Source organism: Erpetoichthys calabaricus, chromosome 3, assembly GCF_900747795.2.
Source record: "Erpetoichthys calabaricus chromosome 3, fErpCal1.3, whole genome shotgun sequence".
Taxonomy (NCBI): Eukaryota; Metazoa; Chordata; class Cladistia; order Polypteriformes; family Polypteridae; genus Erpetoichthys; species Erpetoichthys calabaricus.
In genome coordinates, this window is record NC_041396.2 from 81279810 (window position 1) to 81305091 (window position 25282).

Here is a 25282-nt window from a genome sequence, read left to right on the forward strand (position 1 = left end):
CTGCTTCCCCCTCCTGAGACGCCGGACGATGGACCAGAATCTCCTCGAAGCCGTCCGAAAGTCGTTCTCCATGGCCTCCCCAAACTCCTCCCATGCCCGAGTTTTTGCCTCAGCAACCACCAAAGCCGCATTCCGCTTGGCCTGCCGGTACCTATCAGCTGCCTCCAGAGTCCCACAGGACAAAAGGGTCCTCCACGACAGGCACCGACCACCTTACGGCCACAGCTCCGGTCAGCTGCCTCAACAATACAGGCACGGAACATGGCCCATTCGGACTCAATGTCCCCCACCTCCCTCGGGATGTGGTCGAAGTTCTGCCAGAGGTGGGAGTTGAAGCTACTTCTGATAGGGGGCTCTGCCAGACGTTCCCAGCAGACCCTCACAACACGTTTGGGCCTACCACGCCTGACCGGCATCCTCCCCCACCATCGAAGCCAACTCACCACCAGGTGGTGATCAGTTGACAGCTCCGCCCCTCTCTTCACCCGAGTGTCCAAGACATGTGGCCGCAAGTCCGACGACATGACCACAAAGTCGATCATCGAACTGAGGCCTAGGGTGTCCTGGTGCCAAATGCACATATGAACACCCCTATGCTTGAACATGGTGTTCGTTATGGACAATCCGTGACTAGCACAGAAGTCCAGTAACAAAACACCGCTCGGGTTCAGATCGGGGGGGCCATTCCTCCCAATCACGCCCTTCCAGATCTCACTGTCATTGCCCACGTGAGCATTGAAGTCTCCCAGCAGAACGAGGGAGTCCCCAGAAGGTATGCCCTCTAGCACCCCAACCAGTGACTCCAAAAAGGGTGGGTACTCCGAACTGCTGTTCGGTGCATACGCACAAACAACAGTTAGGACCCGTCCTCCCACCCGAAGGCAGAGGGAGGCTACCCTCTCGTCTACTGGGGTAAACCCCAATGAACAGGCTCCAAGTTGGGGGGCAATAAGTATACCCACACCCGCTCGGCGCCTCTCACCGGGGGCAACTCCAGAGTGGTAGAGAGTCCAGCCCCTCTCAAGGAGATTGGTTCCAGAGTCCAAGCTGTGCGTCGAGGTGAGTCCGACTATATCTAGCCGGAACCTCTCAACCTCGCGCACTAGCTCAGGCTCCTTCCCCTTCATAGAAGTGACATTCCACGTCCCAAGAGCCAGCTTCTGTAGCCAAGGATTGGACCGCCAAGGTCCCCGCCTTCGGCCACCACCCAACTCACACTGCACCCAACCTCCTTGGCTCCTCTCATAGGTGGTGAGCCCATGGGAAGGGGGACCCACGTTGCCTCTTCGGGCTGTGCCCGGCCGAGCCCCATGGGTGCAGGCCCAGCCACCGGGCGCTTGCCATCGAGCCCCACCTCCAGGCCTGGCTCCAGAGGGGACCCCGGTGACCCGCGTCTGGGCAAGGGAAAACGCCATCCAAAGTTTTCATTCATCATAGGAGGTTTGAACCGCTCTTCGTCTCATCCCTCACCTAGGACCAGTTTGCCTTGGGTGACCCTACCAGGGGCATAAAGCCCCGGACAACAGAGCTCCTAGGATCATTGGGACACGCAAACCCCTCCACCACAATAAGGTGGCGGTTAATCCTCACAGTGCTCCCAGCTTTGCCCAGGTGAGAATAAGCCTTGTGGAGCAGACAGATCATTACATCCTGCACTCCAATTTTGTTCAATGGGCAAGCTGCAGTGGTTCCAGGTGGCCAACCACAAGAGGACTCATATATTCCGAGATGAGCTTCTCAAAGGTCAGGTCAAACTCAGAGGCCTATATTTGGAAATACTGACCAGTGCAGATTGGTCAATTCTCATTTGAACTGTAGCACTTAATGCTTGTAATAATGTGTACTAAGTAAGGAACTTTAATGAAAGTAACATGATTGCAAAATGCTCGTGATGGAAGGCACTCTATAAATCAAAGATTACTTTCACACTTCAAAAAATGACTTGTGAAAAGACTTGAAAGGGGAAGCAAACTTCGGTGAATCTGGAAAGTGGCAGTTAAACAGGAGAGGATTATGATGATAAATCAGGGGTGGGCAAATTCATTCCTGGAGGGCCACAGTGGCTGCAGGTTTTTGTTCCAACCCAATTGCTTAATAAGAAGCACTTATTGCTCTAGAAACACTTCTGCTTCATTTTAGTTATCTCCCTCGTTAAGATTTTGAACCCTTATTGCTTATTTAAGTCTTAAACAGCTACATTCTTGGTTTTTAATTGCTCCTTATTAGCAATAAGATGCAAATGACAAAAGAAACCAGCAATTATCCATTTTGCTTGTTACCCTTTACACCTGTGTGTATTTATCGTGCACTATTTGGTTTAATTAAATACTTGGAAGGAAAGAGAAGAGAAAAAAGCGAAGGATTGAGAATTACCCATTCATTTTACACTTCAAAGTATTTGGATGATATCCTTAGAATGGAAAAAAAATCTAGGATATGAGAATAACCTGACATGGCAGAGTTAAAGCACTAACAAGCCATGAAATGTAATTATTGGCAAGGATTGTTTTCTAATTAAGCAACTGGGTTGGAACAAAAACCCACAGCCACTGCGGCCCTCCAGGAATGACTTTGCCCACCCCTGTGATAAATGATAAAATGAAAAGAATTATGTTAAGTAAGTTGGACTTACTAAATTATGTTAGTAATAAAAGAATTATGTTAAGTAATAAAAAAAATATTATATAAAAAATTATGTTAGTAATAAAAGAATTATGTTAAGTAAGTTGTTATGTAAGTTGTACGTGAAAGGTGCCCTATACAAGAAACCTTGACTGCACAGACTGTCTGAATCTCAAGTAAGTTGTTTCTCAATAACTACATAAAAACATGGATTAACCAGTCCTGAATAGTTAAAAGATAAATTGATTTTGTGAACTCTAACTCCACCCCAGTATCTTGTCACTAAACTTTTTATAGTTCTGTGAAATGCTCCCTTGGGTGGCAACTGCTCCATGACTCCAGCTTGCCATATGAATAAGGTGGTAACTTGGCACCAGTTCATCGGGGCACATGCTGCCCTGTTCTGGCCAAAGAGACTGTGAGATTTCACCTCTATATGGTCAACTTGTAACTGGTTATGTGGGAAAAACAGGCTCTTTATTTATACTGTATATTGATTTATTTATTTATTGGCTGAGTGAGATAAAGTGTGCTGTCTAGAAGCCAAAAAGATTGGCATAAAGCAAAGCGTTTTTGTTTTGTTTTCTTTTCCTAGCTGTGCTGCAAGTTATGAAGTCATCTCACACAGCTGACTCTGCTCACTAAAAATAAAATTTAAAAAAAATGAAGCGGGTGTCTTGAGGGAGAAGGAGTTGGACTCACAATGTACCAAATTGTTTCCTTGGCATTTTCATAAAGGAACAAATGCAAAGGCATACATTTTTTCAAAGATTATCAGAGGGCCCATGACAGCCTGGACAAATCATCTCCTGTCCAGATTCTGCTAGGGATAGCACTGCTGATATACACACCTCGATACTCATGGATGTTTCCTTTACTAGTAGCTCACAAATATTTCTCTAATGTATGTTTAATATCGGTTTAAAGGGTCTTAGACCACATTGTTGAACAGCAGAAATGCTGAGTCATCCTGCACTGAAAGCGAAAATTTACTAGGGCAGATTCCAAAAACAATGCTGGAACCCTTCAATCACCTTCATTGATTAAGTAAGGAGTACAATAGTTATGTGATGGCTGCCACTCAAGCCTCACCATCTCCAGGCCTACTCTCTGAATCAGACCCCCCCAATCCAACCCCACTGTGTCTTTTTACTTTATCAGTGAGCTGAAATGCTTAACAGATGTAAGGTATGGCTTCTCAGAATGTAATGGGGGATAACAATCCTAGTCTGTCCAGGTCTTTACCCCACATGGAGTTCCTCTTTAAATTCTGACTCTGACCAATTTGTGAATTACAGTGTTACACAAATATTTCATTTTCAGACAACAACACTATTACCTGTATAAAGCATGTGATGCCCTTCCTGGACATAGGCGTTAGTAAGCTTATTGTGCTTGTTGATGCTGTTTATTGAATGACACCTTGGCATGATGGTTTGTGTTGCTTAGTCACAGCTGCAGGACACTGAGGCTACTGTATGTCCAAACTACTACATTCTCAATTGAAATTGTGTTTTGAAACAAAAACAATCTCCATCCACTCTAGCATTTTCACATCATTTACAAAAGCATTTTTCTCCATACTAAAATGACCGAAAACACATATGATATAATCACCTACCTATACTGGCCATGCACTCAGTATAAACATCCTAAACTCGGCATATACTGTGCAATTTTGGCACAATTGTGAGGCTGTTTTTCAGCAACTAACTGATTTTCTGAGTCAGCCCAAATTTCAGCATCACCAACCACCGTTTTGTATGCAGTATGACAGCAATTGCAATGATCAATTACATCCTAAGATTGGGTTGTTGCATGATAGGAGAAATTTTTGTCGTGTCCGAATTTTCAGTCAGCTGTCTTGTAATGACAGCAGTCTCACAAGCTGATTTTCTCAAAAATCATTATGCAGCAACTGCAGTGAGTGTACATTGTACATGTATAGCCTCAGTACTGATGCTGTGGCATGTCAGTTGGACCGAATATGCTCGTCTAGTCTGAGTATACCTCTATATGTGACTGGTGACTCAGTTGTGCAGTGTGACTAATCACTTGATCATAATTTCTAAAAATCGTACAAAATGCAACACAGATATACAGGTATGCAACTCAACAAGTGACATGGACAGCAACTCTCCTTTGCCCTCTACGTTGAAATATGACCAATCAGGGAACAAAACATTGTAATGAGCAGGATCTAATCAGGGAAGAGCCACATAATAAGCACAAACCAACCATAGTGCTATGGAATCTGCATTTTCAGAAATCTTCATGCTGAAATACCACACCAGCATTTTTAAAAGTATCTGGCTCTGGAAAGCGCTTTCAAGAAACACTGGTGTAGCGTAAATGAAAGCTGAAAATGAAGACAAATGCTTGCATTTTTATATGAAAACATGTTAGTGTGGAATGGACCTCAGTTCGGTTTATGGGCCTGACAGATGCCTGTGTGAGGTTTTCTCAGGGTAATTAATAAAAATAATACTCTAATATTCCATCTATTTCACAAAAAAAATGAGTGTTAAATTGATCATCTCTAAGTTGGCTCTGTTTGTGCCTGAACCTGGGTGAACTTGAGTGCGAGTGTGCCCGTCTACCATTAGCTCCAGGCTTTGTGTCTGATCTTGCCAGGACAGCAACCATGATCTGAGAAAAATGGATTTAATAAACTGATGGATAGGTGGAAGGTTGGACATTATTGATTGTTATTTATTGTAGGCTAGAGGAGGTATGAAGTGAAGAGAATAGGACAGAGTCCTGAAAACATATCTTTGACCTTAACAGGGTCAGATACCTTCTCACACTCATTCTTGGCAGCATAAGCTCACTGGAACTATTAACGGAATTACACAGGCATGCAAAATAGTTCCACGAACAAGGATTTTCACATGTAATCAAAATGTATTTGTTGATTTCCAAATTAAAAAAATAAGAAATGAATCCATCCTCTGTGTTCAAGCCTTGATGCCAGTCCTGAATAGATTACCCTTAATCTTTGACCAATGTCTACCTATGAACACCTAGCAAAGTACTCAAAGAAAACAGACCAAACAGCACTTAAAATATTCCAATGCACACTTAATTATAATATGATTAAATTGTAATATATTTTATTAATATTATATATATTGCAAGAAAAGGTATTACCAGGCGACGGGAACAATGTACAAAGAGCATCATCCATTAGCATGTAAAGAATTTCTGCTAAAGTGGCTAGCCTCCTTATTCCAAATTTAACTTTCATTTAGATTTGGCAATAACTACAAAGTGAGCACTTGACACCTAACTATCAAAATCAATTTTTGAACATGTATTACAGTATATATATATATATATATTTATATCTATATATATTTTTTTTTCCATATAATGCCCTTTACTCTAAGGTGCCTTCAGGCACTTCCTACCTCAAAGTTACCATATATTAACAACATGCTCACAAATCCAACCTTTTTTAGATAGATAGATTGGGAGGAACTACTCAGTTACAAAGTTTGGCAGAAATATTATGTCCTTGGCATAGTGTTACCATAAATCTGAATCCTCAGACTAAAGGTTTTAGCATAAGCAGGTGGTTGAAATAATTTCAAAAGTCATTTTCTGAATCACTATAGTACATTATATCAGCATAAATAACTCAAACAGAAAAGGCAATGCAAGTACCATGGTACCTCTTTGTAAATTAATGTCCACTCTTTAGTTGCCCATATCCTGATCAAAATCTACAAACCTCCCTCAATTTAGCCATCACACCATGTACTAGCTGTCACACTCTTCCATGTTCCATCTAAGAGCTCTTTAGGAGGCTCATTCAATTTGGGGAGCTTGGAGGTTTCTGCAGCAGTTACACACAAGGGTTAAAGCTTGTGCCAAATAAGTGCTAGGCAGACTTAAAATGCTTCCTGCTTCTTTTTTACGCCTGGATTAGAGGACTTTTGGAAGGATGTCCTCTTTTATCTCCCATCCATACACTCTAACCACTTGTGCACTACTTCTGCCAGTTGGTGATTTCCTCATGGCAGGGTATTTGCTAGATATGTTCCACTCTCTACCATTCTGGTTTTGCCCTGCATAAAGTCCTGCAGACATCCCATCTATAACCAATTATTAAAACCAATGCTGAAATTTTGTTTTTTCTGGCTATCAGGAAAACTGTGTATAAAGCACAGAATCATAATCACAATCTCTTGCTTGCTTGAAGTGTGAAAAAGACCCCTCACGAAACAGCCCACTTAGAGCCACATAATGATCCTGAAGTATGGTGGTAAGAGGAGTGCAGAAATTGCAAACTTTTAAGTAGAAGAATATGTTAATACATAAATTGGGCCCCGGAGAATCTCAAGACCCAGTTCCCTATAAGTCTGGGAATCTGTGATCCCAGATGAACTTGTCATTTTTGAAATCATAATGCCTAGACAGCTGAAGCAGAAACTGGAAAAAAAAAAAACTCGGAGCAGTGCTTGCCTACACCCTGCTAGCCAGCAGACAGTCAACACAACTCCCTCAGTTTTAGGCTGCCCACAAATGGCTTGCACCTGTCTCAACCACTTTTACTAAAGAGGCCCTCGGCAAATGAGATAAGCCTTACTCGGAAATTCTTGGCAGTAGGTGACGGCGATGAAGGGGGCGAGTCTGACTGGGACTTTCTGTTGCGGGAGATCTCCTTGCTTCTTGTGAACAGAGATGACATCTCACGGCTCCCGCAGTTAGTGGAAGTGGTGAAGAGGATCCTGGCACACAAATCTGAGTCAGCAAGAGGAGACCCTCTGTGATGGCAGTGCAAAGTCAGGGGGCCAAAGAATTCCCAGCCATTCCCCCACTGTACCAGCTGCTTCTTTAAGTACTACGCAAAGGAAAAAGTGCCAAAGCTGCTCCGTCTCTTTCACGTCTTTCTCGTGCTCCCCAGTCTCCGCTCTCTCTCTCTCTCTCTCTCACTCTCACTCACAGAAGCATGCACTGAGCGTCGGCTGCCTGCGATTATTTAAGAAAAAAAAAAAAAAAGGAAGGGGGAGTGGAGTGGGGAGTCATTCTAGGCTTCTTTAAACAAACTCTCTCTTTCAACAGAAATCCACACTCATACACGCACATGTACACAAGTCAGCTGGCTATTTTAATGCTTAATTTTTTTATACACAGGCCCACGCAGTCCTGGCTGCAGGCCAGGAATTCTGCAGTATTCTCCAGTGCTGAGATAGAGATGTCCCTGGCTGGAAATGGAGACGTACAATTCCTTATACAGTAAGATTGCGTGCAGCTAGTAGCATTAAATCTCAGCTTTCTTTCATTAGAGATCAATTCCCATGCACTTAACTTAATTTCTAAACTTAAATTAAAGTTTTTTTTGTCATTTGCTACATGACACAGTTGTGTACTTATTCAGCAATGACTCCTGCACTTTACTTACTATAATAACTAAATGCAGAAACTTTTTTAGGTCTGAGTTGCACGTTTTGAGCCCTGGATCCTGGCCATGTACAACATTTGTCAGCCAGTTAGATTGAATGGGGTTCACCATCTACCTCAGGTGGACTAGGTACTAAACTGAGTCTGAAAAAAAGGGAAGTGCACTGCTGGCTCATTTAAAAAGTTTTATGTGGCGTAGGGATATATTATTGCATGGGTTTATTAATGTGTAGACTTTGATTTTATAATTAGTTTATCAGTACAATAAGGTTTTGGACTTCCTCAAATTTCACGCCTGCATTTTGTGTTGATAAGAATTACTTATGAACACTTTCAAATCACTTTAGTTTTTTGTTCAGCGCTTCCTGACTCAGTGGTATGAGAAAAAACACATAGAGTATAACATACCGTTTGATGCATCTTAATTTCTGTTTATTAAAGGCGTCAACCATTTTGGGGTTCCCCCTTATTTTTTGTCCCTCAAGACTTGAAAAACCCTAATTTTTAGGCTACGTACGATAAATAGTAAACCAATAGGTAACTTCAACAGAAGTGATCTGAAGGACTTGAAGTTGTGCATGACACATCAACTGACACCAGGGGTTCACCTGTAATAAGGAAACAAGGGGTCAAAGTTACTCCTATTCACAAAACTTCAGAAAAATGGGGATCACTAATATAAGCATGTGGAGTTTCATTGTATGCTATTTCGAGGTTGCTGATTAAGGATATGGCAACATCTCTACTTATATAAAATCCAACGTCTGTCTGTCTATCACAAGAGAACTACTTAACGGATTTAAATCGTTTTTTTTTTCTATAATTTGCTTGAACATTTCAGTTGATTTTGTGACTTCTCTCATTGCGTTGAGCATCATAGTTCGCTTGCGGTAACGATTTATTTGCATGAATCCGACAGAAACACAGTGGGTTGAGGGCAGCGGGGCGGGTCTCTCCTCACTCATGTGCCAGCCTCGGGGTGTATCTTACATCCGCTTATCTAGCATATGAGAGAACTACTTAACAGATTTAGATCAGGTTTTTTTCTAGAATTTGCTTGAACATTGAATCATAGTTAGTATGCAGGTGCAATATATTCGCGCTAATCTGAGACAGAGGCTGCGGGCCGAGGAGAGGGGAAAGTGTGACGTCAGGAGTGGGGAGTCAGTCTACCTCTGTGTTTTGGAGCGTAATTGCCTCCGCTTAGCTAGCGATACCTTTTTGTTTATTGATTTTTAAAGTTTGTGCTGTTTCACTACTACATGAGTGGGGCCAAGGAGAACAGCTAGTTTTACATATTTGATTCTTTATTCATAGTCCTAGCCCTCTGTGATCCACTCCTGGAAGGTTAAAAATGACAAATTTCAAACATAAGCATGTGAGGTATCGTTCTAGATTATTTCAAGGTCAGTGATTATAAATATGATGTTTTTTTAATCCTTCACTTGGGATTTAGCCCTCTACGGACATTCTGTCATATGGTGAATAATTTCTATTACAATTGGGAATACTTAGACTTTAAATTAAGGCTCACAAATTAATATACTTCAAATATCTGACAAAACCATTAGTTTTTATTATGTACTTCTACCTCATGAAGTAAATCATTACATTTCTTATTAACACCCCAATTGCAAGGTATTTCTCTAGATCACAGGATAGCTGTTTGGTTTCATTGAACAATTTATTCTCTAAACATAGAAGAATCACTGCACAGTTCCCACCATTTTTCCTTAAATAATTTTGTAAAACTCCCCTTCAGAGAACTGGTCTCTCCCCTATAGTTAGACTTTATTTGAGAGAATTCTTTTTAGTGATAGATCGTGAACAAATTTAAGCCTATTAGCAGACAGGTATCTTTCACCAAAATAAGCATCAAAAACTATAGTTGGCCATATTTAAAGCCCCTAACAATCTTGTTCAACACTAAATAAAGCTCGTTCCAAAGCAAATAGAGTTTCACTTTTCCCAATCAGAAAAAATCAACTGGCGACTGTGACATCACACACCAAATCATGTGGCACAGGAATAACCCTGTGGGTATAATGCTGGGGCTTTCTCTCTGGATTTTGTACTGCCAAGATAATGGAAGAGGGAATAGGGAAAAATGATTAGGAAATTAACCAAACTGTCAGCACACTGGCAGATAACGTTTTTGTTCATGAGCAGAAGGTGCACGTATGAAAACAAAAAGGGCACAAGAGCAAAAGGAAACCAGTCCAAAACAAGAGGCAAGCTTCAAGGTCGAGAGAACAAGCACAAGAAGTTTTGCAAACGCCGTTTTTTAAGAGGTTTTTTGTCTGCAGATCGGATAAGGAAATAACTTCCCAGCTGTCCTTTTATCCCTTTACTTCATGTAAGCACAGGTCATGATCTCAGAAGCCATGCCCCTAGAAACATCGTGAAGTGGACCTAACGATTGGATTACAAAATGGTGCCGAAAGAGGATTCAAAATGGCATCCAAAATGTTGTAAAACAATCCACAATATGTGAATCATTACAAAATTAAAGCAAATAGTAAAAGGAACAGAATCTTCTACCTCAACAACCCCCAATACAAGTACTAACATATACTAAATTATCAGCATAAAACCCAGTCATGACACTCTAAGGTGAAAATGGACTGAGGTAGAAGTCAAAATCTAATTTTGTTGGGATAATTATTTTTCGAATATACAGTATCAATTTATTTTGACAATTTGTCTCTTCCTTTCTAGGTTGGTATTCAATTGTATTTTTATTTTTTTTGTTTGAAATATTTTGGACTATGTTCAGTTATTTTCTTTTCTTATTTTTTAATTTATTGCAATGACATTTTAGACACTGCTATATTCTATGCTCTCCGTTAGAGCGTAGTCACCAGCATATCACAATCACCAACGTCAAGGATGTCTTTATGTCTTCTGGCATAAATATGGCAGTGATCAGCAGTTGGCAAAAGAAATTATTGGTAGGCTTCACTTTGCTTTTGACTAGTTCTTTATTGTCGATTTACACCTTTGTTTCACCCATTTAAATCTTAACATCTCTGTACTATTGATGTTCCCCATTTTCACCTTGCTTTCCTCTTATCAGTCTCTCATCTTATTCTTTTCTCTTCAACTCCTAGTCTTTTTTTCCTCAAACTCATAATAATTCTTGGACTGCTTCTGTGACCCCTCAAGAAACTGAAAGCAACACAAAAACAAAACACAAAGATTATTGCACAAAAGTTCTGTCTCAATGGGTGTCTCCACACAATAACTAGCACCATAAAAGTTTTGTGTTTGAAATTCAGGACAGAAGGAGTAGTATGCTGAGATCAGCCTTTGGGTGAAGACGTCACAGTGTGTCACATCTGGGTTTTACATGGTGGAAACAGAACTGCAGCTCCTGCAATAACCACAAATGGTGACCCATATTAAACAATATGGTGGCAAAAACATTAATGCTAAAAATAAGCATAGCAAGGAAAATTTCAAAGTATAAGCTCAGTTATCTAATTGGAAACAGGGTGGTTTGTTTTGTTGTATTTTTTCTAATGTTTTCCTTTTTAGCTGTTAATTACTACTATATGTTTGTACCTTTGGCTAATGTCTTTAATAATTTCCTTTAATATCTGTCATTTGTTGTTGGTTTAATTTAGATATTTTTCTGTTTTCTCTGGCTTGTGATACAGACCTTCACTGAGTAGGTTTGTCTTATTTTTTAGTAAGTTCTTTGTTATAGTTTCACTTTCCCTTATTAAGAGATTTACAGGTTTATGGTATGGACTTGTTCAGTATTTAGTTCTCAAACTATTTGTAGTAGAGTCATTGCTTGATTGACACTTGGATTTTGTTTTGTCTTTTTGTTTGTTTTTTCTCCTTTATTCATTTTTCTGATGTTATTTTGTGAGGTCTTTCCTGTTGATATTTTAAGATTTTTGTGCTTGTTTCCATTCTTTTGATTAATTATTTTTCTCAGAATCCTAAAATGCTATATTAAATAATGATAAAAAAAGTTTTTGTTTTTCTGTAATATTTACATGGTTTTTTCCTTTTACTTTGCAAAAAAAATCATAACAGACACAACCTACTATTGTATTTGCCCAATTCCCTGTGATGTAGGGAATACAAAATACCAAAAAAAAAAAAAAAAATTAAAAAATCGCCAATGCCAAAACTTCAAAAAATATAACAAAGTATAATCTAAACACAACTGGATCTTAACAGTCATGTATTTTTAGATCCATTCATTTAATAAAATTCTGCACTGCAGCTTCTTAAGAAGCCATACTCAAAAGTGAAGAAACTTCTTTGGTGTTCTTTAAAATTATTATTCAGTCTCTTCTGTCATTTCCTCACATTTTATTAAAGTATCTGGTAAACACATACAACGTAATGCTAAATGTCTCTTAGTTAGTGTTTTTTTTCTAATATTCCCCTTGTGGCTATTTCATCTTAGCAATTTGCAGTTCCACTCTGCACCACTAGATGTCACAGTATGCAGTCCTACCTTATACTTAATGTTGGTTCTAGTAAAAATGATTATTAAGGAGTTTTTACACCTAGATTGTTTGGACCACTTTTTTATGAACTTTGGAGTGATTTCCCTCATAATCCAGTATATTTAGTGAGATATAAACACACCAATCACACTCTGGTGCACACCAAAACAGCAGGACCAAGATCCTTTAGAAATGGTGTTTTCATTGTGGTACCAAGTGAACCCTGAAGTAGTTCACCTAAGGTATGAATGTGATCTGCTACGGGACTAATATAACTATACAAAATACTGTGTATTATGGGAAACATTCCTGCCGACAATTAGGCACTCTCAGTATAAAAATAAATGCATACACATAAATACTGTTCAAGTTCACACAGAGCACCACACACACAAATACCATTCAATCAGGTCAGTCCTAGCACCTGATTCATCCTCAGAGTCACGATCGATACATCAATTACCAATGTAAGAAAAAAAAAGGAATAATTTGAAAGCAATCATAGTAGATCAAACCAAATACAGAGTTGGCTAGAAATAAATGTTTCATGTACCTGACAACTAAACGCCCTTAATCTGCACCACATGAGTGGTGCACACTTTGGCCACGATGCAGACACTGGAGACAGATTAACTTTGTTTCAATGTAGTAAATGTTCAACAAACATTCCAAAATGAACATTATTAACACATATTTACATTCGTAAAGACGTAGACATGTGATTTAGAGATACAAGAGGTGATGCCCATCTAGTAGGCTATTGGAGAGTAACCACACAACATCATACATGTCATGTCATGTCATTTTCTAATCTGCTTAACCAGGACTAGGGGCCTTTTGGTTGGTTTTCTGGAGCCAATCCCAGCAAGCACAGGGTACAAGGTAGGAACAAACCCTGGCCAGAGCACCATCACTATCTACATCGCCCATCACATCCATCCATGCCCCCACCAGAGTTTGCCTTCTTCTGTGCAGTCGTCTAGATGAAATGCATTCTTGTAGCATATGACGTAACACATCATTTTCATGTGCTCTTCTAGTTATCAGATAATCGAGATTCTGCTCACAGAGATGGATTGGGTAAACAAAACATATAGTTATTGCAAACCTGGTGGGCAAAAGCGACCCTTCATGATGATTTTTCCCCTGAAAAAAAAATGTTTTGCCCAATGAAAGAAGCCACAATATACCCACGGGGTGTTTAATGTTACAACTGGTTCACTTGAATGTTTGTTGTGTGTAACAAAACCAAACTATCTAAAGACTGAAACAAAGCAGCTAATCTTCTCCTGATTCAACACAAAGCAAACAGACTATGAATGTGAAAATGTCTTTAGGTAAGTGGGAAAAAAAGATAGAGAGATATCAAAGTAATGTGTTTACTTTAGGTGATATATGTATCAAAGATGTACTGATAGCTGATGAACTGGAGATCTGATGTTTAAATTCTTTTTTTTTTTTTTTTGACTGTTTCCACTTTTGAGTTGCACGTCCAATTTTTTATTGTGCATATGCAGTTCTAATGTTCTGTCTCTGTTTCTGGTTACGTTATGTAGCGGCTTTCCACATTTTGACTGTGTTACAATCCATGTCTGCAAATGAGGTTTTCTTTTTAAAGTTGGGGCATATTAAGTATATAACAGTATAAGATACTTTGATAAAGTGTCTGTAAAAATATACCTAGTTATGAAGCAGACTGAGGGGCTGTCTGTAAATTGTGTTATCGGTAAATGTGAATGTTACTGGCAATTCCTGTTGTGACAGATAGGGGGCGCTATCGCTCCCTTGAACCCTCGGATCAAATGCCAGACACCAGATAAAATCCAAATATTGACTTTATTACAATAATTCAGTGCACAAAGCACCCTCCTCTCCACAATACTCATATAAATCAATGCAATAATCAATAAACAATCCTCCACTCTCCCAGACTCGTTGCCACCCTTCCACCCAGCTCAGCTCAATCAACTGGGATCTCCCACAGTCCTTTTATAGTTCCTGACCCGGAAGTGTTTCCGATCCTTCAATCCACGTGACCTCCTATCACTTCCGGGTCAGATTAAAAATCCTCTTCTTCATCCCGGAAGTACGTCATTCCTCCTGTCGCTATGACTAAGACGTACTTCTGGGTTATAGGGCACGTAAGAGTCTCTGGGCCTCCCTGCAGCGTCCTCTGTTGGCCCCCAAGGTATCCAGCAGGGCTGTAAAGGAAAACTCCACTGTCCATGATTCCCTGCTGGTATTCGGGGCACTTCCATGCCGCAGGGAGAGCCCCACCTGGCGGCTTGGGGGTATTGGCCGGGATGAACGGCCGGCCATATATCACACTGTACATCCTTACATCTTGTCTTTAATTTGAACTGTTTGTAATAGTAAGGAAATTAATATCATCAGCCCTCCAGTTATAGAGTCCTGACAATCTGCAACCTATCTTGGTAGCATTTAGCACAAGGTAAGATTTGACTCAGCATGGGGATCTACTACTACTATACACACACACACACGCACACACACACACAGGGTTGAGATCGGATCACCAATTAAACAAACATGAACACATTTGGAGTGGATGGGGGTCACTCCTTGCACTTCATTTGGCCTGTCTTTTGTCTTGAGTCCCTGTCATCTCTTATTGTACAGTAGTAGTACAAGACCCAAATGATGACACAGTATGAACCTCTAATGGCTTTTTGGAGGATTTCTACTAAACATGTCAGTGTGTATGCATGTCTTTATGTATTTGCTTGATTGTTTTCCTTCTTTGTAAGACAACTCACTGTTAATATCCATTTGTTAACAAACCTTTAAAGTCATTAAAAATATATGCAGCTGATAGCTGTTGGATGAAAATTAAATTAATTCTGTGAACAGACTGACAAGGAGCTTATACTGATAATTGATTTGAAAAGAAAAGAGAATTCTTTCTATGGGAGAAGGCAAACTCGTGTTCTAGAAAACTAGCAGAGAGTTGGCCCTAAAAGATCGACAGGTCTACCAAACATATCCAAAGGATGAAGCTTATTCGAAATTCAGGAGCAGAGTGAGACTCAAAACTAAGCAAGTTAAAGGAGAGCCCTGATGAAAAATAAATGCAAAAACCATACGAGGTTTGTTTTTGGAAAATATCCAATAGTTAAGATACACACAAACTATGGTAACCACACTTTAAATAGTCATGTAACTGGTGTTAAAATGATGCCTGATGTCATAACGCCGACACCAGTTACATGGTAGCAACCAGTAAACAATATGGCCTTGGCCATAAGAAAAAATCACAAAACAAACTTACAAAAAAAGCAAAATGAAATCACCATCATTACAATTAAAAATAAATAAATACTGCACAGGATAAATATTAAAGCCAAAAATACACTTAAAACATACCAAATAATACGACTCATGACTACTACAGAATGCAAGTATTACTGTCTGTGTTTCTATTATCAGCCTTTTGGAATTGGCGCTTTAGTAAGTTTTGAAATGAGAATGTTGTGAACTTAGGAGTTCCAAAGCAGGTAAGGCCCACATTTTCAAAATCACTTCTAATAATGCTGACTAGGTGTGGAAAACATCATCAGAATCTCTGGCTAGATACAGACAGGGTTGAAAAATCATTATAAAATAAAACATTTACTCTAGAGAAAATGCTTTTTAATGCAATGAAGCTCAGCAGGAGTTGGAGGAGCTGTCCAATGCACCAAAGTCCTAATGCAGTGATCTGGAAATGCAGTCAAACAACAGAACAAGAAAGTCAAAATCGAAAAAGTACCAAAGCATGGAAAGAGCACAAGAACTCAACAAACTCCCAGGATGCATTTAAAATGTACAACCAAGAACTAATGGAGACCCTCCAGAGCGGAGGGCAGTTCCTGGCAGTGATTGGCAAGTGGCCCCCCTCCTTGGGGTCCGCCCACAAAACACGTGGAACATGACCAAGGCATAATTCACAAAGCACGTAATACATGAAAGGAAACATTAACATAAAGCAATGACCCAAAAGTGAATAAAAAATACATAAAACAAGAATATGAACCCCAGCCTAGTAGAAGTTAATAAAATAATAGTAATAATAATAATAATAATACGTTAAATTGCTATAGTTCATAATAGGAACATTTTTGGTTTTCTCCTGCATATTTGAGAGAGACTCCAATGATCTGCATCTAAGCAGTGGTTTGACTTAAAACAAAACACGATTGGCTCATGGAGGATAAATTGCCCAATATGGCCTAGTGTTTCTGGTCCCTTAATCATCCACTGTCCCTTATTAGCTAACCATCTCTCACCACTTCACTAGCTAACAGCTTATTTGAGGTGAGCATGCTGGCACAAGATTGAGTGCCGTTGCACCATCCAGGTGGATCTTGGACAATGGTGGTTGAAGTGGTTCTCCAATGTCTAGGAAAATGGCTTTGACTAGATTAGAAAAACCCTATGTGATTGTATTTTTCTTATTATTCTTATTATGTTATTTGTTAGAAGAAGACATGGTAGTAGAATGGTTAATGCTGCTGTCCTACAGCTTTTGATTTGATTAACAGACTGGAAAGTTTCTATGGTAGAGTTTACACATTCTCAATAAGTCCATGTTGTTTCTTCCTCCAAGAACTCAAATTTTCTTTTCATATCAAAAACTGTGCGTGTGTTTGGTCAACCTGTGAACTTAAATTGGACTCAGGAGTATGTTAAGTGTGCCATAAGATGAACTGGCACCCTTTGCTCTATTGATGATTGCTGCCTTCTCTCTGACAACTAACCTGGATTAATGCAAGAGTTTAGAGGGTATATGATTGCAAAAGCAAATTTATGTTTCTTACTCACTTTGATCATCATTTGCTCTGACATTTTAAGGAGGCAGCTAAATGAAATTTTAGTGTTTAAAAGAAAGATGTTGTCAAAAGCTGGGCCGAGAATCCAACCCAAAAGGTGTCAGGTGCCACAACTTGGTCTTTCTAAAGAGATTTGTGAAAGGAGTTACATGAAGTATTATTATTATTTAGCCTTACTGAACTGTGACTAAGAAAATGGTGCTAATGTTGCTTTTAGGAATGCCTGCACCATCAGAAATGCAGCTCTTTTAAGTTAAGGCAGTTAACTTTTCATTAACATTTTTCAAATCATATAGTACGTATAGAACAGTATCTCAAAGAGCTTTATAGATAAAACACAGATGTTTTATTTTATACAGAGCCATAGTTAATACTGATGTAACTATAATGCCAAAAGGCACCCATACTGGTGCCAATATGCCATACCACCTGCCTCGTTGGTCACTGGTGCTTCATGTTGAAAATGTTGCTTGATTTCAAGGTGCCGAAATGCCAGGGCAATGGCGGCAGAATGCTTCTATGCAGTGTTTCCAAGTAAGGTAAGGAATGCAGGGAAGGATCTGCTCACTGAACTAGCCTGCATGTGCTGTGAGGCTGAGAAGGTAACGTCTCTGCTCTCAGAGATTCTGCCAGAATGATATGAAACAGATATGTAGGAGCCGCTTGTCAGACATTGCTTGAAGTAAGACAGGGAGGAGTGCTACAAAAAAGTATAGTTGATCTTCCGTCTTGGCACCATCCAGGATATATTACCTCCTGCCAAAGTCCAGAATCTGCTTCTCGACAAAAGACCTCTGCCCTCAAACTTCTCTGAAGTGATCCCATTCCTTTGAGCTTTATAGGCAGGATGTGCATGTTCCATTAACGCCAAGTTCAGGTACTATATTTGGTCTGAATCTCTCACTTGAATTTGCTCCCCATGTTTATATACCGTAGGCATAATTTGAGAGAAGCACCATCGCCACCTACTGGACTGCCAGCAATTTGCAAAGACACCATTATGACCAGGAACCTTTCTGAATAACATTTTCCACTCATTATTTTATACATTATGCAAATATATATATACTTTTAAGTTTCTTTAATTTATTTTATAAAAAGTCTTTTTACTGATTTAGATAATATTGACCAGCAAACTCATCTTAGAGCACAATTGAAGAATATCCATCTCATTAAGTCTTAAGTTAAACTTAAAGACTTGGTTCTGCGGTGGGTTGGCACCCTGCCCAGGATTGTTTCCTGCCTTGTGCCCTGTGTTGGCTGGGATTGGCTCCAGCAGACCCCCGTGACCCTGTGTTCGGATTCAGCGGGTTGGAAAATGGATGGATGGATGGACTTGGTTTGTTCAGTGAGATGTGATAAGTTTGAGTACAAATCATTCTATAGTTTTAAAATTAATAATGGCGCTGAAATCATATGTCATTGAATGCTTTGGACATTCCTTTTAACAAAAGTGATATTTACGAGAGGACACAGCACAAATAAAGGGAGCAGTGTTCTCCCGAGACCCCTTAAAACCTGTTTTTAAAGTCAGAGTATCATTATGTCTGTATCTCATGATAAAACAAGGGAGTTCAAGATTGTGTTCACCTGCAGGCTGACAGTCATTTAGAAATAAACTTTTACATGGGTCTCCAATCTAGTCGGTCATTTTCCAACCCGCTACTGTATATCCTAACACAGGGTCACAGGGGTCTGCTGGAGCCAATGCCAGCCAGCACAGGGCACAAGATAGGAACAAACCCTGGGCAGGGCACCAGCCCACCGCAGGGCACACACACACACCAAGCACACACTAGGGACAATTTAGGATCGCCAATGCACCTAACCTGCATGTCTTTGGACTGTGGGAGGAAATCAGAGCACCCAGAAGAAACCCACGCAGACATGGGGAGAACATGCAAACTCCACGCAGGGAGGACCCAGGAAGCGAACCTAAGTCTCCTTACAGCGAGGCAGCAGCGCTACCATCATGCTGCCCGTCTCCAATCTACTCAGTTTGAAATTTTGAAGGTGACATTTATACTGTATTCTATGCAGTAGATTATACGTGACTGACACTAACAGGACCATCTCCTAGAAAATTCAAGCTGTTTCTAGATGGACTCCCATCCAAGCACTGGTGGGGCCAAAACATGCTTAGCTTCAGTCTCCTTACAGCGAGGCAGCAGCGCTACCATCATGCTGCCCGTCTCCAATCTACTCAGTTTGAAATTTTGAAGGTGACATTTATACTGTATTCTATGCAGTAGATTATGCGTGACTGACACTAACAGGACCATCTCCTAGAAAATGTTCCACTTCGGAAAAAAGCAGCAGGAAAATGGTCAGTTATATCAGAATAATCGTTAGCTAGTAGTCATACCGCTTGCACTTCAGAAGAAGGTAATCCATCTGAGGCTAAGCATGTTTTGGCCCTGCCAGTGCTTGGATGGGAGTCCATCTAGAAACAGCTTGAATTGCTGCTGGAAGAGGTGTTAGTGAAGCCATTAGTGGATGCTAACCTTGGGGGTCTGTGTTTGGATCCCAAAGCCTAAGTGCTGTGACAGGGACTCTGTGTTGCCAAAACTGGATGTGACATAAAACAGAGGTCCTGAACTCCATCTGATTATAATTGATCCCATGGCATCTTTTGAAAAGAGTAGAGTGTTTCCTGATGACCAGGCTAAATTGTCCACTACAACCTGTTCATTCTGGCCCCCTAATCATCCCCTGTCCCTTATTGGCTATTATCTCTCTCACACTTTCACCACCTAATAGCTAATGTATGGTGAACGTACTGAGGGGAGAATGGTTGGTGTTGCATTAGCTAGGTGGATGCTACACATTAATGGTGGTGCAAGTGGTTCTCCATTGTCCACGTAAATCACCTTGACAAGGTTAGAAAAGTGCAATCAAAATGTAATTAATTTATTAAAATTACTTTATTTGGTAAAGGGAGACATGGTGGTAGAGTGGTTAGTGTTGCTGTCCTACCGCTTTTGGAGAGTAAATTTGAGTGCCATTCTGGAAAGTTTCTGTGGTAGAGTTTATGCATTCTCCATGTGTCCACACAGTTTCTTCCTTCAAGTACTCAGATGTTTTTCCCACATTAACATGTGCCATTTGGTCAACTGGTGAACTCCAGCTGTCGTGTTCTGAGTGAGCAACGGTGTATGTTAGGTGTCCTATAGGATAGACTTCCGCCCTTTGCTGTATTGTTGATTACTGCATTCTCTCTGACAGCTAAATTGAATTAAGCAGGATTAAGAAATGGAATAATGGATACATTTTTACAAGAAGGTCAAAAGACCAATAAACATGTTAAAATAAGCAAAACATATAAAATATGCTGGCTTCCATAGTCTCACTGCTGAATGAAAGAATTTATCCTTTTCTACAAGGTGCTCACTTGTTCACCTCTAGTCCACAGTCAGAAATGCTGTTTGAATACATTTCATTTACTGACTCCAGGCTTATACTGAAAAGGACATGACATTTGTGTTAACAATAAAAAACTAATTTTATTTAATGCATTTCTACAGTGACTACTGTACTAAGTCAATACAATTGCACCATATTTCTACAAGTGAAAGATATTTGACTACTTGCTCAAGGTCAAACGATGAGTCAGTACATCAGTTTATTTTTGTATAGCATTCTTTTCTAGGTGCAAGCACAGAGCGCTGTGACAAATTCAAAGGTAGATACAAATACAAACTTTACAAAAGACTAATTACAAAAACGGTACACATAAAGCCACAGATTTGTTTAAACATGCAGGAAACAAACAGTTCCAAGCTGATTCAGATAAATGAAGCCTAGCCATATCTGTTCATTAATTAATTGTTAAATTATGGCCAGTTGACAACAGAGGAGAGGAAACCAAAAACTCCAGTTAACAGCATGCATGGAGAAAATAGACCTCTGATTGGCTGACAGTCAGTTATAGCAGACAAAGTCAAAAGAGAAATTCAGTCACAGTTAGAGTCCTGGAGACCTTGGCCAAGAGGGTGTCCAACCCTCCTGAGCATTCTATAGTAGAGTCTCTGCTGGGCCATCCAGTATGATGGCATAATCTCTACATCATTATTATTATCTGTTCTGTGGTGTGTGCAGAACCCAGGCATTCCCATTGCTTTAGCCATTACACCAGAATGACTTTAGATTATGACCATAGTCATTTCCAAATTAGGAAATAAACCAAAAGCAAAACGTCATTTGGTAGCTCTAAGCTCTACAGTGACCTCCAAGCCAGCGTTGCATCAATGGACCAATCACCCATCAAATGATTACGGGGAGAAGAGCAACCCCTTACTGAGGATCACATGATGATCATCTCCAAATCCTGCTTGATTGGTCTGTTTATGATTTACATAAGCAAATTTTCTTTTGGAACATCCATTACACCAAAATGACCTACTGTATATGTACAGTTGCCGTACTTTCAAACATGTTGTTCTTTCACCCATATATCATGCAAAAACATTTTATAGCCTAGGTTCTTTCACAAAACAATTGTCAGTTTGTATAACTTCTAACCAGGAATACAGCTTGTGCCCTGACACATTGCAACTTGCCAGACATACAAAAGCTCATTAGGTGCACTTTTACCTAACAAGGTCCTAATCAGATCAGATGTAAGAAGGCATTAATTCAAAGTTTCTGTCACACCAAGTGAAAGGCCACACTTCCTTACTTTTATGTGCATTCCATAAAGCTTTGAATGACACCAGAATTAAGAGAGAGGGCTACTACCATACTTCAGGGAGGCATGTTACAGTATGTGCCAGTGTTGCCAAACATTATGGATTAATTCACTCCACTGAAGGCATGAAGACTAGCAAAACAGATGCCAGTTCAAGATCTGGCTGTTCTCAAGTAACCAGAACAATGTGTCACACTCGAGAGATAATTTCAGATATTCACCCATAATGCTGCGAAAATTTCTGGCAGACACAAAGCCTGCACCAGTAACACAACAGTGAGGGACAGGCATCTTGCTACTGGCTTTAGGACAAGATGATCTGTCAAGTGACACATTTCAACTGATTTTTTAATTGACATAACAACATTTGTGCGGTAATTAATTCTACAACCTAATTAAAGCAAAGCTATAAAAAGTTATGAATGAAGCAATCACATCTCCTCACTCATCTACACAAACTGACTCCACTGCAAGACAATGTCAGGCACACATAGCTGCTGTGGTCACCGGTGTCTGAGAAATAAATCCTAGTTTGTTGGTGCTGTTTGACTTTTCTTTGTCCCTGACCTTAACCCAAAAGAGCACCTTTGCAATGTCTTATATCATGTGGTGTGACATTCTGCCTGCCAATGGCCAGCAAGAATGGGGTAACATCTGACACATGCAGATTCACAGGCTCATTGGCTCCATATCCCAGAGGTCTCAAATAGTGGTGACTGCAAAACATGGTCAAACAAGATTCTGAAGGAGCTCAAGGTAACCGTTCTTAATAGTTTTTATTTTTTTCCTTTTGTTTTGTTGTTATGCTGTTTTGTTTTCCTATTATGTTAATTTATTTATGGATATTTCTACAATTAAATTGGAATTCCACTTCAATGCCGAGTGTTGGCTCCCCTAATAAGTCTGTTCAGTACCAAATGCTCATTTGGTGTCTTTTTTCAACATAAGATTTACAATCTTTTGGCTTCTGAATCCATTTTAATCTTTGAAAAACTGAATTTGTTACCCTTATTTTAAAACCACTTTCAAAGTTTGGAAATACAGAAATAAGAAGCACAATTAACATACTGTAGAAATTAAAGAATAGGACATGGTATAATTAAACTAATTAAAAGACTAAATGAAACACAAACTATTTAATGCCACCCTCCAGGAGGTGAGTTTGAAACATCTACTCTTACTTCTACTGTACGTATTTCCATACAGATATTTTCACAGTTGCCTATCTGGATAAACCAAGCTGGAAGATCAGAGAAATCAGATCAGAGATACAGTAGGTACAGCATATACAGTAAATTAGAATCACTTGGCAAGGAGTTACTTGCAGGAGAAGGAAACACATAAAAGTATACCGTAGGCGTACTTTACTGACAAGTGACACATTTCAACTGATTTTTTAATTGACATAACAAAATTTATGCAGTAATTAATTCTAAAATCTAATTAAAGCAAAGCTAAAAAGGGTTGTGAATGAATGAATCACTTAAATAATGAAAATGTTTTAATATAGAATCTAAAATGTACTCAACAACTAAAAAAAGCACATCTGATGTAACAGACTTTCCAGCCCAAAAGTCAACTAAGCCTTCCATTAAACCTTCTTGGCAGAGAAATGAAAATAAAAAAATGAAGTATCAATTGCATTAATTATAGAATTTCACTTCCTTGTGCTCCACTTGCCTAATGACAGTTTGCTTTTGTGCTCAAAGTACAGCTTTTAAATTAAAAATAAATTAAAATAAAACAAAATGAAATAAAGTGAGAGGTTTCCACTAAAGTAACTTATAAATGGTGTCAGCAAAGCTATATAGTACCAGTCGTGAATTTCCTTGAACCTTGATTCTATCTCCAGTTATTTCTATGCACTAGTATATCATTTTACACTCATAGCTGGATTTTTACCTCTCGGCTCCGAGATGTGAGGCTTTGCTCTCTAGCTTGTCGTCTTTCTCGTAAAGACTGCAGAAAATCTGAGTGCTCCTTACCAATCTCTCCATCATTTTTCCGTTCAGAGATTTGACCTAAGAAAGTAAAAGAGAAATCAATAAACTTTGTTTAAGCAATATATTTTTAATGTAATTATTGTAAAATAAAATCATTCATGCCAAGTTTTATTTTTTTGTCATTGGCGTCTTCCTAGTTACCAAAATAATATTTTTTGAGTTGTGTGTTAGGTTATATGATATTTCTAACCTGGCCCCTTGTGGATGTTTGTGTAAGTGGGCTTTAGCAGTGGAGTGATGCCCATCTAGCATTCTAGGAATAGAGTCTGGTGCCCAATGACCCAGAGTTTGGGTTAACTGGGTATGGCAGTGAATCAAGAATTATTTAAGGTTGTAAATGTTGTAAAAGTATCATTTCTGTTACAGTGTCTATAAAAAGTATTCACCCGCTTAAAAGTTTTTCACATTGTATCGTTCTACAACTTTACATCACAGTGAATTTAATTTGCCTTTTTTGGCACTGATGTAAACAGAAAAAGACTCTATAATGTCATAGTGAAAACAGACCTCTGTAAAGAGATCTTAAATAATTATAAACATAAAGCATAAAATAATTGACCACTTAAGTATTCACCTCTTAAAGGCAGTATTTAGTAGTTGCAATTTTGCCAGCCATGACAGCCTTGATTCTATGTGTACAGGTCTCAGCTTTGCACATCTGGGCACTTCAGTTATTCTCCATTCCTCTTTGCAAAACCACTCCAGCTCTGTCAGGTTGCATGGGGATTGTGAGTGAGCAGCTTTTTTCAAGTCCAGCCCCAAGTTTTTAATTGGATTGATAGCTACACTCTGACTCTTTTACTTCAGTACATTAATATTGTTAGGCATCCCAGTGTAGCGCTGGCTTTGTGCTTGGGGTTGCTGTCTTGCTGGAAAACAAACGTTCTCCCTAGGCACAGATTTCTTGCAAAGCTCAGGTTTTCCTCCAGGATTTTCTCTTTCTCATACTTTCTCATAGAGGGTTGACCCTCTACTCTCACAAACCTTCCGAGGCTTGCTGCAGAGAAGCATCCACACAGCGTGATGCTGCCACCATCATGCTTCACGGTGGGGATTGTGTATTTTGGATAATGTGCAGTGTTTGGCTAACATCAAACATGGCATTTACTCTGATGGCCAGAAGGTCAATTTTACCTTAGAATTTTCAACCAACTGAATTCAGAGTCTCCCATTTCATTCTGACAGACTCTAGATGAGATGTCATGTCTACTTTTTTCTCTTTACCACTCTACCATAAAGCTGCTATTAGTAAAGCCCCTATTGTAA

The 25282-nt window shown here is 39.5% G+C and overlaps 1 protein-coding gene across 8 annotated transcripts in view; it reads right to left on the minus strand.

Annotated features, from left to right (window-relative positions):
* The window catches only part of LOC114648141 (protein phosphatase 1 regulatory subunit 12B), a 143675-nt gene that overhangs the window by 76037 nt on the left and 42356 nt on the right, over positions 1 to 25282 (minus strand). For 6 of the 8 annotated variants that reach the window (XR_007934586.1, XR_007934585.1, XM_051925472.1 and 3 more), the window contains one exon: positions 23916 to 24034. Coding sequence is in view for 5 of the 8 variants with exons in the window: in XM_051925472.1 (XP_051781432.1) it covers positions 23916 to 24034 (119 nt within the window). In the remaining 3 variants the exon portion in view is untranslated. Of the gene's footprint in view, positions 1 to 7213; positions 7913 to 23915; positions 24035 to 25282 lie in introns of those variants that run through there. The other 2 variants (XR_007934587.1, XM_028796991.2) reach the window with 2 other exon arrangements.